At 35.1% G+C, this 21449-nt stretch overlaps 1 protein-coding gene across 1 annotated transcript in view; it reads left to right on the top strand.

Annotated features, from left to right (window-relative positions):
* Positions 1–20983, top strand: part of NAALADL2 (N-acetylated alpha-linked acidic dipeptidase like 2) — a 592600-nt gene extending 571617 nt beyond the window's left edge. Inside the window, exon 11 of the mRNA XM_021717095.1 lies at positions 20527–20983. Coding sequence (XP_021572770.1) covers positions 20527–20725 — 199 coding nt within the window. The 3' untranslated portion in view covers positions 20726–20983. The remainder of the gene's footprint in view (positions 1–20526) is intronic.
* The last annotated feature ends 466 nt before the right edge of the window (positions 20984–21449 follow it).

Raw genomic sequence — 21449 nt, 5'->3', positions numbered from 1 at the left:
GCTGAGATTGAAGGGGTGGTAAGCTGTGTGCCCAATAAAGAAAATTCAGAAATGTCAAATAGCTACAGTAACATTAATAAAACTCTCTCTTTTTTTTTTTTTTTTTCTGTGTACCAGGCACTAAGCTAAGCATTTTACATGTTTCAGCTCAAGTAATTATAAAAATTCTAGACTGTAAATTCTAATATTTTCCATCTTACAGATGAGAAAGAAGATATTCAAAAAGGTTAAGTAACTTTAATGTATTCTGGATCGTGGAGCAACAAAGTGGTGGTGATGGGCCAGGAAGCTTGGTTGTAGGACTAGATTTCTGACTGGGCGTAAGGGTTAATTAAACTTACAGAAGATAGATTAATGGGAGAAAAGCATACACATTTTATTTAGTAACTTTTACATTACATGGGAGCCTTCAAGGAAAGATATTCAAAGAAACAGAGCCAAATGCTTATATACTGGGTTGAACCAAGAGCAGTCAACTATAAAAAATGTGACAAGACAGAGGGGTTTGGACTAGGGCATTTAATTGTGGAAAGTGACTAGAAAGATCAGGTTAGTTGGTTAGTTAAACAAGATTAGTTTGTGTAGATTCTGTTGGCCTCAACTCCCCAGCTCCCCAGTTCATGAGAATGTCCTTCCTTCTTCTTGGCATACTGAAGGCATCTTTCACATTGGGGTTTTATCTTTTGCTTTGAGAAAGAAAAAGGAAGGTCAGAGTGCTTTTTTGTATCTCGTTTTTCAATTGATTTTAACTCAAAATAACCAATATGCCAAAATAGCCTATTTTGGGGTAACATTTTGATTTCTTACATGAGAAAGAGCATGAACTTTAGACTCAGATGAGTGTGATTTTAATACTGACCATTTAGTATTTCCTTCTTATTATTCCCTCTCTCTATTGTCGATAATAATTTTTAGGTGAAATTCATATTTTTTCAAAATTTTCCCTTCTATAATGTGTTTTTCCTCCCTTAATAGGGCAAAGATCATAATAGATCCTCTACAGCATTTAGTGTATAGACTTAGTTTATACATAAACTACATGAACCTCACACAATGCAATCAAGTAAGATTATTAGCAATATAATTAACATTTCTCTAAATAAAATCTAATTTTGATAAAGCAAGAATAATGAAAATAAAGACTTAGGGTTTTTTTCCAATGGAAAAAAGAATGTGGTGATTTGAGAATACCAAGACAGGCTGCTGTGGAAATGTTCTACAACCTATAAGCAACCCAAGGCTTCCTATCTTCACATATTTACTTTGGTGCCTATAAACAATACCCTATAAACAAACCATTTATCTCTTAGTTCATAATACATTTGCTTAGTTTGAAATGTCCTTTATTCTTACTGATTTTTATACTACAAAATTGAATATTTCACAGTATAATTAACAGCTTACCGTTTAGTTATATGATTTGGGGAGTAAAATTTAGAATTTTTCCTCCTAGTCTAGTGTGAGACTATATAGACAAGTGATAAACACTAGGATAGCAAGAATGAACAAGAAACGGTTCTAAAATACTGTCAGACATAAGATTTTTCTCTGAGCTGATGCTTTATGTGTTAATAAAACCACAGGAGGGCAAAGCTGGAATGGCTTATTGTCAGAGCCTTTATTTATTCACAGCTGTTCAATAGTAGCAATAGCGATTGTTATCACTGTACCTCATCTCCATCTGGAAAGCAGAAAATGATTTTCAAATTCTATTTTAAAAGGTAAAGCAAAGTTTACCTAGCTGTGTGAGGGTGAATACAGACAGTCAATGAAATCTTTTCAAAAAAATGTGACATGACAAAATTTTACCAGATTAAGATGAGATGTTATTAAATATGCTCTGTGATAAATATATGTTACATATATTTGATGTACTTTAAGGATTAAAATGACATTATTTTTGCTCCTTTCTTATGTTGTGTTTATCTTGCCTTTGGGTTCAATAATCTTCAATATTTACATTGGGTGCATGAAAGATTAGTGGTGGAACTAATTACTTACTGCAAGTAACCAGCATACTTTGTTCTGATGAGCAATTTTTGTTTTACTTTGAAAGATGTAATTTGAATTTGTAGTCAACACTGATTTTAAGGAATACACATCTGAGATTTCAGTTAAAAATGAAAACCTAAATAACGTTCATGAATTTGTGGTTATTTGAAATTTACATCCTTCTACTTTCAAGTTATTGCTCAAATTGACAGAAAATGTACCAAAGAAATTATTTCCACTTCATTTTAATTAAATGTTTATGAATGTTTCTAAAGCAATGCAAAAAAAAGTAAATCTATATCGTTTAATCATGTGCTGAATAATGATGCTTTGGTCAACTACAGACTGAACATACAGCAGCGGTCTCATATGACTGTAATTAAGTTTAAAAATTCCTATCGCCTAGTGACATCATAGAGCAGCACATTACTCATGTGTTTGTAGTGATGGGGGTGTAAAAGAACCTGCTGCACTGCCAGTAGTATAAAAGTATAGCACATACAATTGCATACAGTACATAATACTTGATCATGACAATCAACTGTGTTACCAGTTTATGGGTTTACTGTAAGATACGTTTTTTTGTCATCTCTTTAGAGTGTACCCCTACATATATTTAAAAAGTTGACTGTAAAATATCCTCAGGAAGATTTTTTTTTTTTTTTTTTGAGTTGGAGTCTCACTCTTGTTGCCTTGGCTGGAGTACAGCGGCACACTCACAGCCACTGCAGCCTCCACCTGCTGGACTTAGGCGATCTTTCAGGAGGTATTCTAGAAGAAGGCGTTGTTACAATAGAACACGTCATTGTCCCTGAAGACCTACAAATGGGACAAGATGTGGAGGTGGAAGACAATGATATTCATGATTCTGACCCCGTGTAAGCCTACACTGATGTTTGTGTTTGTGTCAAAAAGTTAAAAGAAATATTAAAAGTTTACAAAGTAAAAAAGTTACAGTAAGCTAAGGTTAAATTATTATTGAAAAAGAAGAACCGGGCTCGGTGGCTCAGCCTGTAATCCCACACTTTGGTAGGCTGAGGTGAGTGGATTGCCTGAGCCCGCGGGTTCAAGACCTGCCTGGGCAATTTGGTGAGACCTCATCTCTACAATAAATCAAAATGAGCCGGGTGTGGTAGCACACGCCTGTAGTTCCAGCTACTTGGAAGGCTGAGGTGGAAGGATTACCGGAGCCCAGCAGGTCGAGGCTGCAGTGGCCAGGAGTGGCCACTGCACTCCAGTCTGGGCGACAGAGTGAGACTCCAAGTTAAAAAAAAAAAAAGAAGCTTTAAAAAAATTCACTTATTGTAGCCTAAATGTCCAGTGCTTATAAAATCTACAGTACAGTGTAGCAATATAGATGTTCTAGGCCATCACAACCCACCACTCAGTCACTGACTTGCCAGAGTAAGTTCCATCCACAGTAAGTGCCAAATATGAGTGTACCATTTTAAATCTATTGTACTGCATTTTTAATGTGCCTTTTATACGTTTACACAAGCTTTGATACACAAATATTTGCCATTGTGTTATGGTTGCCTACAATATTCAGTCTAGTAACATGCAATACAGGTTTGTAGTCTAGGAACAACAGGCTATTCCACATAGCCTGGGTGTGTAATAGGCTATGTCATCGAAGTTTGTATAAGTACGTTCTATGATGTTTGCACAGCAACGAAAGAACCTGACAACACATTTCTCAGAACACATTCCTGTCATTAAACTGTACATGACTGTAGCTTAATTTTAAGCTAGTAGTACAAGTAGTCATGGATAGCTGGACATGAAAATATATTTATTGAGATATCACCTAACTCTAATAAGAATAGCCATAATTAATTGAAACAACTAAACTAAACTAAAAAAAAAAAACAAACAGATGCTAGTGAGGAGACAGAGAAAAGGGAATGCTTCTACACTGTTGGTGGGAGTGTAAACTAGTACAGCCTCTGTGGAAAACAGTGTGGTGATTTTTAAAAGATCTAGAAATTGACCTTCCCTACAACCCAGCAATCCCCCTTCTGGGAATACACCTGAAAGAACTCAAATGATTCTACAAAAAAGATAGCTGTGTGTACACGTATCTTTTTTGTAGAATTGCAGCACTATTCGCAATAGCAAAACATGGAATCAACAGTTCTGCCCATTGAAAGTGGACTGGATAAAAAACATGTGGTACACATTCTGTCATAAATAAAGACAAAATTATGAATGAAGCAACTTGGATGGATTTAGATTCTATCATACTCAGTGATCTATCACAAAAATAAATAACTGAATACTACATGTTCTCACTCATAAGTGAGTCTTGAACATTAATCTCAGTACTACAAGAGATGGATCAGCAGTAGCGGGACACTGATGATGGGGGGTGGGAGGTGGGGACACATAACATCACTAAGGATACCTGATCCTAAACCAGGGGAAATGAGGACCAGTGGGAGGCCCAACTTCACCTGTATGTAGACCACTTCTGTACCCAATCCTGATTTGTACCCCACATCTTTAAAATAAAATAAGGAAAAAGAAAAGAAATGAGGAGATATATCCTATCTTTAAATATATATATCTCTTTAAAAATCTGACATTTTACTTGAATAGTTATATGAAGGCAAAAAATTATAAAACATAATTAATTATAGAAAATAAAACAATATAAAATTACATAATAGACTATGATATCTACTCAAATCTTTATCAGTCTGTCATTTTTCAGACTCTACATGGTAGACAATCTCTGACATCTCTAAATTGTCTCTTTCTGAGAGAGGGAAGGTAAAACATATACAGTGATTCAAATTTTAATTTCCATTTTGAGGTCTTTGTGAGAAAGAAAAACTAATAGAATTCTTTAACTTCCGTATTTGTTTTGTTCATAATTATATTAGCCAAATCCCTGGGTGCCAAAAAAATGTATGCATGTTTTAAGCGATATTATCTATGTATTACTTTTAGCCTGCCATAATTAAAAGTGTCTTGATGCTAATGGTAACCACTCTGAGCATTTCGGGTATTGTAGAAGTCAAATGGAACTTGTATTCATCTTTTATTATTGGTATATATTGAGTATTACAATTTTAATACAGACACTATCAGGGATGGGAGGGGGCCACATAACATCAATCAGGGTACCAAACTTTACCTGTACAATGACCACTTACATACCTAACCCTGAATTGTACCCCACATGTTTAGAATAAAATTTTTAAAAATCTTAAAAAAAATTTTTTGGACCCATTTTTGGGGCACCCTCTGTACGTGGAAGACAATAGTTCTGAAACTCTTCAGGCTCTACCACTTAAATTCATTCAAAACTCAACAGTGTCTCTGGAACTGAAATCACTTTTCTAATTCTTTTGTATCCCACATAGCAGTTGGTGCTCAAAAAATACCTAATGAATGAGTTTTAAAGGTAATTACTTTCTCTTATTTCTGTTAACTTCTACTTCAAAATTCTTTCTAAATTTTCTTAGCTGCTATGAGAGTAATATGGTTGCTACCACTTTATTCTATTTCTACCAAAATATAATCTCTTTTAGATATGGGATATGTCTTCTCAAAGTGTTAAAATATCAAAATTCTGTCATCTAACCATCACATATGACTTAATCATCTTAATATATTTTATAAAATCTAAAAATCGCCTCACAGACTACCTGACATTTACATAATTTCAACTGAGAACATATTCTACTACTTGAAGGTCTTGGCTTTTATATGGCTTAGAATTCATGGAGTAATGTTGTTTTCAGGATATTGGATTAACATGTCTGCCAGAACATTCATTAAGCATGGAACAAAATGTCAAGGTGACTTGTATCAAGATGTCTAGTGTAAAAAAAACCATTTACTTTTCTTCCTCTCTATTTGGGACCACAGTTCCAAAGGGTACAGTTAAAAACCACTTTTATTATTTTTTGCATATATTAAATATGCTTCAAGGAAAAAGGTGGACATAGATTAATAGAATTAATAGAACTGAGGCCATTAAGTCCATAATTTAAAAAATTAGTTTGTATTTTATATAGCGACACATATTGCAAGAAGAGCAAAGTATCGGTGAAACACTTATTAATGAAAAATACATATAAATTTTAATTGCTTTCTTTAAATATAATTTAACTGATGAATAACAGATTGAGCAATTGTTTAAACAAACAGTGACCACAGAGTCTAGAGCACACAGTAAAAGGGAATTTTGGCAATTATTCAGCTAATTCAGATTTCATAAACTGGAAAATCAGGAAATTTAGAATATAAATTTTCAAAGGAATTACTGAGTTTGGTTACCTTCATAATGAAAACCAAATAATTATGATTTTATACCTTCATTTTGATAACTTGGTTTATACCATTGATTATTTCAAGAAGTCTATGTATTATTATCAACAAAATTGGCTAGACAATCTCAAATGAAGTAGAGTCTGCAAATCGGAGTCTAAGAAAAGAGGACAGACATCTTTTCTTTTGGTCCCCAAAACAGCCCCAGATACATTGTCCACCTAGAACTTCAAGCCACTGTCGCCAGTCAGAGTTAGAACTCAACATAGCATGAAACCTATTTGCCTCCCATTTTCAGCAGTAAAGCTTTGACTAAATACTGCCTGAAGGATAAACATTCTTTTATGTGACACACACAGAACCACTAGATATTCAAATGCTTAAAAAAGCAGTTTATTTTAACTGAAACATTCATCTCCAATGTTTTAATATAGAACAAAGGACTTTCTTTGAATACTGTTCTGGGAATTGAAATTCTAGATTTACTTTCTGGTATAAACCACCCCTATGATTCATCATCTAAAATTCTGCTTTCAGTTTTCTCATTTTAGAGCAAGAAATAGATACTTGAGATGAAATTTTTTTCCATATTTTCAATATACTCCTTCCCCCCTTATTAAAAATATTTACAGTTATCTGTCCACAGGTAATTAATCAACTTTAATTTTATCAATTAATCTGTGTGTCTTTCCAAAGCATTCAGGTTCACTTTCACTGAAATAACTTTCTTTCACACTCAATATGCATAATGTTAACTAAATCATGTACTTTTGTTAAAAATTACACATATCACCAGAAGAAACTAGATTGGGAACAAAGCAAGACCTCTTGGTAAAAGCAAAACTCACTGAAGGAACTGTTGAGTTTATGTGACTGTCACCAATAGGTTTAAGTTAGGGAGCAAGGAAAAATGCACACCCATATACCTCTCAGATCTAATGCATCTACGTTTCTTTTTCTTTCTTTTTTTTTTCTTTTTAGTTGAAGTCTCACTCAGTCGCCCAGGCTGGAGGGCAGTGGCACTCTCACAGCCACCGCAGCCTTGATCTACTTGGGCTCAGGTGGTCCTTCCATCTCAGCCTTCCAAGTAGTCGAAACTACCGGCACGCGCCACCATACCCAGCTAATTTTTTGATGTACTGTAGAAACAAGGTCTCACTAAGGTGCCCAGGTCATTCTCAAACCCCTCACCGTGACCTGCCAAAGTGCTGGGATCTCAGGCCTGAGCCACTGTGCAGGGCTGCATCTACATTTCTTAAGCAACTTTAAAAGTTTCTCAGGTTATTTTTATGCACATCATGTTTGACGGTCACTTCTACAATATAGAGCACTTGTTAATACTTAATATAAGGGTAGAAAAGTGCTATGCAATAAGGCAGCCACCTAGAAAATAATTCTAAAATAATCCCGGTAAAATATACCTTCCTATTACCAGTGTAGTGATCATGCAATTTTTAAATTTATTTTTGAGTGCCTGATATTGGAACCTCTTTTTTATGTGGAGTTCCCTGTGAGCATTTCCCTGTGGGTAAGCAGGGCTTGTGCCTGTCCACAGAAGGTGAATGGGTCCAGATATTTTGTATTTGAGCTGGCGTACAGGTATGTGCCCTAAGTTCAGCCAATTGGGTAACCCTTCCCAGGACTTTAAAACTGAAAGAAGTGAAGTCAGGATCTCGGGGTAGTTCAACATTATTCATTCTTGTTGTGGAGCAAGACTGTCAGTGGCAGAGCAGATGCTGAGAGACAGCAATACTGCCATGGTGGAGGGTGCTTTCAGTGCGGTGGTGGTGCCTCAAACATCAGTGTCCTAAACTAACTATTTCTGTCATGGGATCTTGGCAGTGCTCTGATACCTAGCTTCCCTTGGCCACTGCCAGGCTGTCAATGTCTTCTATCACTTCTTAATAATACATAAGTAGGTATGTACATATTTGTATAGTACATATACACCATAGTGTTATGTATATATATGTGTGTGTGTAACTTTCAATACACTTACTTTATTCTTAATTTAGACATGATTAGTTTCTGAATGACATAACCAAACGTACACCTATTTTGTGTCATGTGCTTTTAAAGACCCTCTTCAACCTTCTGACAATCATGGCTGAGAATGTGGATGAATGAATCTCCTTTTAGAATTCCCAAAGCAAAAAACTGTCGTTTCTACTGTTGACTCACAATCTGGAACTTTTTTTGCAAGTAACTTTAACATAATCAATAGAAATTTGCCTATCTTGTACTTCCATTTTAAGAAAATTAATGGTAGCCGGGCTTGGTGGCTCAGCCAGTAATCCCGTGCCTTGAGAGGCTGAGGTGAGTGTATTGCCCGAGCCCGCGGGTTCAAGACCCGCCTGGGCAACTTGGTGAGACATCATCTCTGCAATAAATCAAAAAATTAGCTGGGTGTGGTAGCGCGCGCCTGTAGTTGCAGCTATTGGAAGGCTAAGGCGGAAGGATCTCCGGAGCCCAGCAGGTCGAGGCTGCGGTGGCCCGGAGCGGCCACTGCACTCCAGTCTGGGCGATGGAGTGAGACTCCAATTCAAAACAAAAAAAAAGAAAGAAAATTAATGGTACCCCAAAATTAGACAAATATACTTTAAAACAATTTGTAAATTTTGTATGCATCCATTTGCTTACAGATTAAACCGTAGCATTTTAACTTCCTTATGGTAGCAAAAATAGTTTCAGTTAGTGATGCAGTAATAAAGTGAGAACAAATTTACTCAAGAAAGATACCACCGAGTTTTTTTTTTTTTAAATTTTTTGGTCACAGTTTCAAAGCGAATATTTATGTATGATGTAGCAATTCTTTAAAATATGAAAAGTAATCTTTCTAATTTTTGTGAGTAATTTTACATTAAAACATTCCTTCATTAAATACCTTCATCTTTGTGATCAACCTTCATACCTTGAATAGGTCAATTGCTCCACTTTGTACTTACTTTTTATTCTTGCTAAAATTAGGCAAATATTACAATGTTCTGTTGATTTTTAAGTGTTCAGATCATCTTGAACATACTTGCTATTCAAGAGAAATCATGCATTTTGGACCCCCAGACAGTCATTGTGAAATGTCAACTACATGAATTATTTAAATTCTTTAGGTCAAATAAAATCATATCTAGAGTTATAAAAATATGTATGTGTTTTTAATACCAATACTAACTAATCAATAAGTATTATATATCTGTATACATTTGATTGAAAGTAATATAAAACCTTACTAGTACTGGCTAAACGAGAAAAGTAGCTTAACTCATAATTGAAAATCAAAAGGAAGGACAGATTGTAGGTTGCTTTCTTGCAGCATTGCAATCATATCATCAAGGAATAAGTTTCTTTCTGTCTCTCAGCTCTACCTTTCATGGAATCTGTTCATCTTAAGGTTGATTTTCCTTAAGGTGGGAAAAAAAAGATGCCACATTTACAGATATCATATCCATAACCTGTACTAGTCAAAAGGAGAAAAATGATTAGCTTTTGCTGTCTTTCAGAAATTTAAGGAACCACTGCTCTTAGAATTCTACAGTAAAATCTTCTTTCAAATGTAACTGCCAAGATTTCATCATATGCCTATTTCATTTTTTTTTTTTTTTTTTTGAGTTGGAGTCTCACTCTGTCACCCAGACTGGAGTGCAGTGGCTGCTCCCGGCCACCGCAGCCTCGACCTGCTGGGCTCCGGCGATCCTTCCGCCTCAGCCTTCCAAGTAGCCGGAACTACAGGCATGTGCTACCACGCCCAGCTGATTTTTTGATTTATTGTAGAGATGAGGTCTCGCTGCCCAGGCGGGTCTCGAACCCGCAGGCTCAGGCAATCCACTCACCTCAGCCTCCCAAAGGCGCAGGATTACAGGCTGAGCCACCGAGCCCAGCTATGCCTATTTCTAAAATAATCTGTTTGGTTAAAGAATTACTTTGTGCTTAATTAGGACTAATTAGGATTCTGTGTTATCTGAATCAACATTATGGCAATTGAAATCAGATGACACAAGTTAAATTGATACCATCAGAAACTAACCCTGGAAGTTTTTCTTCCAAACCATAAGGCATACGGTAAGCACTACACAGAATATGTGCAGACTTTGTACTATATGACAATATAGATATATGATATAGTTAGAGAGGCAAAATACACACAAAAAATTTTTATAACAAGGTAGTATTTTCTAACAATCTAATATATACATAGAATAAAATGAAAGCTTTTATAAAACATAAAATTAAATAACTTCATACCATGTATTTTAAAGGTATTATATGGAAAATGGGTTAAAAATAATATTTTGACTTATTCATTATGTACTTGGCTTCCAACATAGACTTTAAACTTTTATTTTTATCTATAGTATATATTTAATAAGGATTGCTCACTAGAATAAGCAAAAAGATCAATATTGGCTAAATGACTCACTTTGTTTAAATAGATACGGCTAAATTATAAACTTTTGCCTTTTGAGTGAACTTCCAAAACAAATAATTCACATCCTTCTCATAATTAGAATCAGAAAACAAATGAAGAGAAAAAAAGCTGAATTTCCTATTCGTTTGATTTTGTGGTCTGAGCATTACTGTTTACCAAAGGTAATGGAAGTAACTAGAGAACAATAGAGAAAGGACAAATGCAAATATTTGAAGTGTAAATGAAAGGAAATGCATCCTTATGGTAATTGTCAAGAGTCTGTAGGGTCTTCAAATAAAATTGTCCTTGGAGGGTGACAGGCCCTGCCTAGTGAGAGAATGCTGAAATATTAAGAGATAATGAGTTCCAAATAAGTAAAGAAAAAAGTAGAGTTATCTAAATATTGAGTTTTAGTTCATACATACAGTTAGAGGTAGGATGAAAAAGAAAATGGCAGTGATGAAACAGAAATAAAAACAAGAAGCCAATTAAACGAGTGTGGGAAAAAAAGTATCAACCGTGTCACCATCTCCTCCAAATTCTGGAATGCCTTAAGGATTATGTTAAGCCTTATCTGATCTTTGTTTTCTCCTTTAAATTAGTAGAAGTTTCCAGGTCATTGCTTTTCTAGACTGTGGTGTGGTCGTGTGCTCTTTGAGCGGTGGCTACCACAATGTTTCCTAAGCTCTGGCCCCCTCTCTTACTTTGAAGAGGTGAATCCTCTCTCTCTCTCTCTTTCTCTCTCTCTCTCTCTCACTCATTTTCTAAATAAATTAAATTTTCTAATCTAAAAAATAAATAAATAAATAAATAAATTAGTAGAAGTTTCCTGAACGGAGAAATTTAACTTTGCTGATAAGTTGTCCAGCACTGTGCAGTAGAAGAGGAGTCTTCCTTAAAGATCCTAAAAGATGTCTTCTTACTCAGAAAACTTCTCTTGAAAAGCATTGTAGTCAGATGGACTGAGATGTCTTTGCAGTAACTTCATAGAACACAATGAGCTACTCTTTCTACTGTAATCTGCTCTGTTTTATATTTATTCATGATGAAAACAGAATCAATTTCTGTCCATTTCTTGGATTAAACCTCAGCTAAATCATCTACATTTTTAAAAAAGTATATTGTGTTGATTGTCCTAGTCAGCTCAGGCTGCCTAAGACAAAATATCATAGACTGGTGGTTTAAACAGCGGTGTTTATTTCTCACTGTTCTCAGGTTTGAGAAATCCACGAGCAGGATGTCAGCCTGCCCAGGTTCTGGTGAAGTCACTCTTTTGGCTTGCAAATGACTGCCTTCTGGCTGTATCCTCACATGGAGGAGAGAAAAAGCTCTCTTACCTCTTCCTCTTCATATAAGGCTCTAATCCCATTATGGAGGTCAACTGTCTCCATTTCATCTAAACTTAATTACTTCCAAATGCCACTTCCTAATCCCATCACAGTTGGGTGGATTAGCACTTCACCATATGAATTTTGGGGTGGAGAACACAAACTTTTGGTCCATAACAGTGGTTAACACTTTTGTTCGTTTGTTTGTTTAATGTGAAAATTCTATCTACCAGTCTATAAACAGAATTTAAAACTTTTAATGTATTGGCACAGATGTCCTATCTTTGTAATGCATATCTCATGAGGACCCTTTGGCATGATTTACTTAATAACAGAGTCTTATGAATTCAGTCAGTCAATTAAGAGCTGTCAAATCCATATCACACATTGTACTCTGTCAATGGTGTTAAGAGAAAATAGAGAACTGATGCCTAAATTTTAATAAATCCTTCCTTTCTCACAAGGAAGAAAAGCACTACCAAATTATATCAACGATCTATTTCTTCATTGAAAATTAGCAGCTTAAAACAATAACTACTTACTTTGTAATTCTTCAATATGGCCATTTAGACTTGACCAAGCTGGCTGGTTCTTCTAGTTGGGGCTGGACTGGGTGTTTCTTGTCTGTGTTTATGTCTCCAACCAGTGCTTCTGCTGCCAGGTTATCTAACAGCTAGCTAGTAGAGGAAAGCCTTGACTGATCAGCTCTTTTCTGCTCCATGCCCTTTCTCTTCTTCCAGAAGGCTATAACACAGTATTGTTCACATGGTGGCTTGACAGAGAGAGAGACAGAGAGAGGAGGAGGAGGAGGAGGAGGAGGAGGAGGAGAAGGTAAAGGAGGAGGAGGAAGAGGAAGAAGAGGGAGAGGAGAGGCAGAGGGAGAGGGAGGAAGGGGGGAAGAGAGAGAGAGAGAGAGAGAGAGAGATTGAGAGAGAGAGAGAGCGAGGAGAAGCCGCTTGCAGGAGCTTTTGAGGCATAGCCTCCCTAAACATGCCAGTATTTTATTGGAGGCAGATATTAAAGCCAAACCAGATTCAAGAGGTGGGGAAATAGATTTTTACCTCTTGATGGAATGGGCTGCTAAGACATATTTTAAAGGGGCCTACGGGAAGAGGAATAAGTGTAGCCATTTTGGCAAACAATCTACTACATAAGTCTTTCTGCCTTATTTGCCCAGAGAATTAGTTTATAGCTTGACAGCATCAACAATGATCTTAATTTTCATTCTGCTTTTGCTAGCATAGAACAAATTCAGACTTACCTAAAAGGATATTTGCACTATAAATAGTGTAGCCATGTATTCTGTGAATTCTCATGGATGTGGTATCCAAGTCAAATAATCTTCTCTAATGTTTATATAAATATAGTAATACATGGTTAACTGTGGTGTACAACTAGCGTAATCCCTGAAAGAATTAGCAACAGTTGTAAGAAACTGAGCCAATCTCTCTGCCTCCAGTATGTATACCCAGTCAATTTTGAAAGAGATGACTTATTATTTAGTGTGATTTCATTTCGGAGTTTCTCAACATGTGGTATAATGAATGTCAATTCAGGTTTACAATGGATGGCATCCTGTGCCCATTTATGAATATAGGAAGGAACACTTGAAAGAGAGTCATAATTTTCATCATTAATTTGCTAATTTACACAGATGGAAATGACTCATGAAGATTTTAGATGCCTTTGTTTTAAAATTCTTTTTTTTTTTTTGCCTTAGTTGAATGGGAAAGATTTGTCAGTTGAGTAAAGATACTTCATCTCCTTCATTGATACTGCTGGGAGTTATTAATTAGGTTTCTGAGTTTGGTGCTGCTCTTCCCTGGTCACCGTGATGTGTCATTGAAACAGACCCATTAAAATGAGTGATGTGTGTTGTAATTTCATTAGTGTCATCAATAATATATTACACTTTCCTTTTAGGAGTCTCTTTGCGTTGTGTGGGTCAGGATGACTGTATGAATTACATTTATAAGATCCAAATTGTTACAGATGAGGGAAGATAGGCATAAGGGTGGAATTAATGTTATTTTAAACACAGTAACTACTGAAATGATTTCAATTATATAATATTTTAATTAGGTCTGATGTCTCTGCATGCCATTCTAAGATACATGTTGTGTGTATGCAAATAAGATTGTGATTTATTGAATTAGAGCTATGCTAACAATCCATTCTTTCTGCAGGGAGTCTTTTCTAAGTTGGACTAAAGCAGATGTGCCTAAGAGCAAGAATGGTTCACTAAGGAATATGAGTCTCTGTGGTTGAAAAGGGCAAATTCTTGACATGAAAACTGCTCAAGAGACTTTTCTAACTTTATTTCCAACCTATTTTCCTGTCAGACATGTGTCTTTTGACCGGTTTTTGGTCATTTCCCAGTCTTCACTAACCTGAAAAATATGGGAATATAATTGAGAAAGAGAGACACGCCTGGTCTCTCCTGATAAAGTATAAGTTGTTGAAATCTTTTTTCCTGACAAAGATTTCATTTTGGTGACATAACATGGGATTTCAAAGAGCTTTTGGTTTAGAAGCTCCCATAAGAAGCATTGATCTAATTGAAATATTGTGAAGCCAAGAAGAATTGGTGTATTAAAATGGCGCAATTGTAGTTTGGCCCTCAAGAGATGATCATGGGGTACTAAGGGTTAATGATGAATATACAAGTTCTCAGAATCAAGAAATTATGCAAATATATGTGATGAAATATAAAAACATGGGCTGGGTTTTATTTTAGTCTTCAGTTTGAATATTAAAAGTAAAATAATATGATGCTGCTTTTTTAGAAAGGGTTCCAAATACTGAAATTTATTTTATGTAAGCAGGAAGCTAAATGATTTTCTGTACACAAAAGAGAAATTGGAAAAGATGAGCTACTTCTGAAAAATCAGTAGAAGAAATGGTCTTTCTTATGAAAATTTAGAGATGTTTTTGTTACTCCCAATTTGTTTTCAAGGTAACAAAATTCATCAAGGTGAAAAATGTATTTCTATTATTTTAATAAAGATCAACTCACTTACGTTGTATCAGCAACTATCCAAAATGAGGATTTTTCTCTCAAATTATGATGAAAGAATCTCAGTAGCTGTAGTTTTATGCTGATTTGTATCCAATTTGGGTAGAAATGGATATGAGTGTTTATCTTCCATAATAGCTTGCCACAAGCCTACTGGTAGCATATGGAAAATGTGTTTAGCTCCTTATAAAATTTCACAAACCAAAAAAAGATTCATTTCTATTCATATGGCTTGTTTACAGTCATTATAAAAACATGTTACTGTGTTGCTTACTAGTTAGGAGAAGCAAATGTTGGCATACTTTAGACTCCATTACACCGGTCTTTAAGAAATATATGTACTGCTTTTCAGTTAAGGAAAGTAATAATCATTGTATTTCTTGTGCTTTAGACTTAAAAATTCTTTTTAGGATTTATTTTTATTCTTCCACATTGCCTATCATCTAGATATTTTATAGTAGTTATAGCTAAAATTTTGCATAAATATGTTAGAGACTGCTCATGCTTAAATGAAGTGCCATTAAGGGATTAATCTGTAACCTTTATGAACATGTTTTATTAATATCATCTTATCATTAAATTGAATATTAATATTTAACATTTAATAAGCACAAAATGTATATGCAGGAATGTACTTCATGCCAGTGGGTTTTGAAAATGTGGAAAAGTCACTATAACCACCCTGAGAATCATTAAATATTCTCCCCATATTATATGAGTTACAATGGTCCAACTCATGTAAGAGATAGTTCTTGATAACAACAATTATAATATTTTTGTTTGTCAACATGCTGAGCAACATGTCCTCAAGGAATGAAAATATTTGATACAGCTTTTGAAAATATCTGTTGCACTCTTAGGTTCTGGAAATATATTTACCATGTAATGATTCACAATTAAACATAAAACTGGTAAAGTGATGGAAGAAAATTCAAAACTATAAATATTATGGAAAATGATTAAATTTTTTATTATATTACCTTGGTTGTTCTTATTGGTAAAGCAGTATAGTTGTCTACAAAGGTGTACTTCTTAAATGACTGGATAATTAAAATCAGTTTTTATTTTTAAAATGTGTTGATTAAACAATTTTTTTATCTTAAATAAAACATGTCTTTATACATATTTATGTTTGATTAGATAATTGCTTATGACTACCAGTATGTTTGATAGGTGTCCTGGTGCTGAAAACTCACTCTTTTTCCTAAATGACAATTAAGAAAGCTATGGTTGCATAAAAAACTAACTTTTGTAAAGGTTCTGTCATGTAGAAGAATACCTGAGAATATCTCATGCAGGTTTATCTCCATTTTAGATAACTCAGTAGTAGGGTCAAGGTTTTTACCGATTATTTGGTTTCTTTTCTTTTCCACCTTTAATGATAACTCATCTTTATGAAATAAAACTAATATTTAAGTAAACTTTCATAAGATATTTCATTAATTCTTATTATTTTGTTTGTCATTTTGATATCATCAAAATACCTTTAGGGATTGTCAGTAGTGGGGGGGGGTGGGGGAGGGGTGGTGGTGTGGAATTGGCAGTTGAGGGAAACTAGAGGAGGGAGGGGCACACCTCATCAACAAGGGTACCTGCATAATGAACATTTGTATATAGTACCCCACATCTTTAAAATTAAAAAATTAAATACCTTTAAGATTGTAAACATAAAATGCATGTATATATGTGTGTGTATATATATATATATATACACACACACATAAATGAGTATTTATATGATTTTTGCACGGTTGAATGACTTTTGGAAAAAATCTCTTAAATTAGATGAATACTTTGAAAATAGCAAAAGGGGGGTAACCTCCTTGGATTCCCTCCTGCTGTGGGAGCTTGTCTGTCCTCTTAATAAATTCTGCCTTCTCAAATAGCAAAAGGGAAATCTCTAAAGAATATTCTACTTCTGGAAGTAGAATTAGAATTTCCTGAGTACAAGGAGTCTAACATTTTCTGGTGCTGAATAATAAATCAATTTTGTATTTGCTGAATGTTTACTTTATTCCCAGATTGACTTAATTTTCATCTGGAACAGAGGGCTTAAACAGTTGTACATGTGAACATAAGCAGTACATTTCCAAGACTAAGTGACCAAAACACAGGTGAAGCCAGCAGATTTGATGATGAGGCAGTGAATGTTGTCCTCAATGCCAGAGCAATTTTATTCCACTCTTTTTGTCTCCTATGGGTTACAGAGCTCCTATACTCTATGAGAGCTCATGCCAGAGCATTGCTCACAACTCAGTTGCCGCTATGGGAGGTATTTTTCTCCCTCCCATATCCAGGGAATATTTTTTTTTTTTAAATAAAAACTTTAAAACTGAATTCAAGGATATTTGGAATTTATACCTGCTATCCCAGCATTTTGTGAGGCCAAGACAGGAGGATTGTTTAGCCCAAGAGTTCAAGACCAGTCTAGGCAATATAGTGAGATCTCGTCTCTATTAAAAAAATAAATAAATAAATAAAATTAGCCAGGTGGGGTGGCACATGCCTGTAGTCCCAGCAACTCAGGAGGCTGAGGTGAGAGGATTGCTCGAGCCCAGGAGTTTGAGGCTGCAGTAAGCTATGATTACGGTAGTCTGGCATGAGCAATAGAGTGAGACCTTGACTCAAAGAAAAAGAAAAATAATATTTTGAATTTAGAGAGTATCTTACTTTCACTGCTCTATTTAATTAATACAATGTCAAGTCTACTCATAGGCGTAAAGGTCAAGGATTGTTAGTGATTGTTTTCATTCAAATGAATTGTTTCAAAAAATCACTGAATAATCTGTCTGTTCAAGACTCTTCTCTCTCCACTGCAGCCCACCATGTACTCATTATCAACTGAAATTTCTCACTAAAGATACAAAATCTACTGTTCTTAAATTAATTAAGGCTTAAAATGCAAAATTAACCGAATTGATGTATCTTGCAGTATTGTTGAGGGCCTACTAAGTTCCTCCCTCTAGTAGGCCTGATAAAATCAAATTAAATCACCATGACTGAAAGCTTTCTATGTTCCCACTACTGAATTAGACATGATAAAAAATAAGTAACATATTCTTTATCCTCAAATGGAAAGTAATGAGATCACAAAATATCCTTAAGATTATGGATTGGGGTACAACAGGAAAAAAGGAGAAGTGAATATTAGAGACCAATTGGACATGTCAGAAAAAGGTATGACTTGCAGGGTTCTGGCTTGCATGATAAAGTAGACTTTACTGTTCATTGATCATTAGAGTACATCTGTGGTGAAAAGTGATGGAGAGGCCGAGGCAGAAGAACATGAGTGATAGAAGAAATAGTTATCCAGAGCTCTATAAAGTTGGGGTTAGTGCTAGAGAAAATTATAAATTAATTCAGTTTTGTGCTGTGGCCCTGATTTGGTCTTTTCAAACTCAATGCTCACTGTGTAAATTCTTTGTCACTTTTCATCTGGACTAAGTGGTCTTCTGTTTTCCAGGCTTTATATTACAACCAACGTGGTTATTCTGAAATGAAATCTAATCACCTGACTTTCTTACTTAGAACCTTTCACTGGTTTACTATTGCCCATAAGATCAAGCCAGATTTTCTTATGTTGGGATACTACGCCCTGTGTGATATGGCTGCAGCTTGTTCTCTCATCACTTCCCTTGTAGTTGCCCACTCTGGTCATACAGAGATATTGACCCTGATTTCACTGAAAACACAGTGCTGTGTTATAATTTCATGTCTTTGCTCCTGCATATGATGTTGTCTTCACCTCTTCTGAATTTTTTTTTATTCTAAACATTTGTAACTGGTGACACCCATCATTCTTCGAGATGCCGTTTAAATACTACTGTCCGTCATGAACCATTTTCTGACCTTTCCTGGTGGCAATTTACCATCCTTTATCACTAGACCTTACATCTCTACACTAACACACAGACAAACGTGTATCAATTTTTTACATAGCTGTCTCTCTTATAAAAGCATGGTTTAGGTTGGAAATAAGCCACAGATGCACTAATTCATGGCTTTCTGCCAAAATGCATATCTTTCTACTAGTGAATAAAGGTGCCTGTCTGAGATTTTCCCAGACAAAATTCCTCCTTTAGCAATTTGACTAAGTGGGAGGTCACCATGCATTCCAACCTTTTAGAAGATGGTACTCTCGATGTCAAACATATGCAAAAGAAGAAAGAAGAGTATAATTAATTCCATTGCTCAGTTTCAACAATTATTAACTAATGGTCAGTTGTGTTTTATTGTGAACTTCACGACAACTTGGATGGACCTAGAATATATAGACAAGTGATCTATAACAGAAACAAAGAACTGAGTATCATGTTCTCACTCATAAGTGGACCTTGAACAATTTTTGCAATTTTCACAATACTAAGAAAAGGATTGGCAGGAGTGGGAAACTGCTGGGGGGGTGGGCAGAGGAGGTGGGATTGGCAGTAGTGGGAATCTGCTGGGGGAGCGGGGAAACACCTCATCAACAAGGGTGCCTGCGCAATGAACATTTGTATACCTAACCCTGAATTGTAACCCACATCTTTAAGATTAAAAATTAAAAATAAAATAAAATAAAGTCTGTAGCTTCACTCTTCCTCTTCTCTCCAAATATTTTGAAGCAAGTCACAGTCAATATTTCACTTGCAGATATTACTGTATATATGTCTAGAATACAATGACACTTATAGGAAACATATTGATACCATTAGCACATCTAAAATATTAAAAATTTCTTAATATCACCCAATAATTGTATTCAATTTTGTACTACTCAATTTTAAGTGACTTGTTTGAATGAAGACTTAGTAAGTTCTATACTTGTGAATGTTTTCTTTTTTGTCTAGAACAGTGGCTCATCATTGGAGACAATTTGACCCTATTGGGGATCTTTTGTCAATGTCTGCAGATACATTTGTTTTTACAGTTGAAAGAAGGCTGCTACCGATACCTAATGTGTGAAGTCCAGGGTACTGTAAAACATCCTACAGTGAACAGAAAGGCCACCTGTGAGAATTAGTCAACCCAAAATAACAACAGGACAAAGTTGAGAAGTCCTGGACTATAGTTTCCTTCTTCACTTATGTTTTATTGTAATTATTGTTGAATAAATGGGGTCATTTGTCCTATAATGTTTCCCACAGTGTGTATTTCACTGATGACACACGATGATATCATTTAACACACTTCTCTATCCCTTGTACTTATTAGCAATTAGATCTAGAGGCTTCATCAGATTCAGATTTTTTTTTTTTAGGCAAACTACTTTATTCTATTTCATAGATAGCACTGCGTACTTCCATCAGGAGACACACGATGTCTGATGATCTCTTTCTCATCAATATGGAAAACTGTTGATTGACATTTAAATGTATGGGTTCACAAGGGGTTGAAAAATGATGAGACTACAGTTTTATAATTTCTTTATTTATTGCAAACATCACTGCTTCTTGGAATATTCATTGCAATATTTGCTATGAAAATGGCAGTGTGCACAAAACATTTACACATTCCATATTTCTTTTCAGAAACATCTTATACCACCTCAATGAGAAGACAAACCAGTTTGCAATACTTGTGGAAGCTTGGGAGCACTGCAAGTCACTCACATCAAATGAGACCCTTCAAGAAGCCCTGTCAGAGGTGTTGAACAGCATTAATTCAGCTCAGGTTTACTTCAAAGCAGGACTTGATGTGTTCAAGAGTGTCTTGGTTGGAAAGAACTGAGAAAACTCAGCATTTTAAAAATTGTGTTTACAGTTCCACAAGCAAAAGCTCTAATCTGACCCGATTTTTTGACATTGAAAACTTGTTTCCCCCCATGGCTTTTCAACAAGTGTAAAGCAATCATTACATGTATTTTTAATTGTACATATAAAAAGGACATTTTGCACATTTAATATTTTTCTTATATCTATATTTCTGAATATGTAAAAGCAAGTTATTGAAATAATACTTAAAACTTATCTGTTAAAAATAAATCTGTATTTTTATATATGTAAACTATATTTTGGAGAAAGTTCCAATGAGTTCTGGACAATCTTTGCTCTTATGGACAGAGCACATAGGGGCACAGGTTATTTCCTCTGACAGAGCTATTGATGACATAGTTTCTGCAATAGAAATGGAGGGTTGATATCGTTTTAGATGAATTTCACTACTAGGTGTTCAATATGAAGAATTCAAGTATTCTGAGTGACTGATTGACCAAAACCACTTTGAATGTTTCTATTTTATGAAATGAAGTTTCTCTTCTTAACTCAACTAGATGTAGTAATACACTGGTTATGAAATTGTATTTTTAAAGTATTAATGAAAAAAGGAGCCATAAACAATCCAGGGGAAAATCTCAAGGTAGCTGCACAGAGCAATTTAAATGCAAATTTTTTTCCTAACAGCTTATAAGGTGACTAGCTTTGAAACCCCTAATTTGCCTCAGTTGATTTTATAA

Source organism: Carlito syrichta, unplaced genomic scaffold (assembly GCF_000164805.1).
Source record: "Carlito syrichta isolate Samal-C Ts95f unplaced genomic scaffold, Tarsius_syrichta-2.0.1 Scaffold309283, whole genome shotgun sequence".
Lineage (NCBI taxonomy): Eukaryota > Metazoa > Chordata > Mammalia > Primates > Tarsiidae > Carlito > Carlito syrichta.
This window is presented reverse-complemented; position numbering and strand designations above follow the sequence as displayed.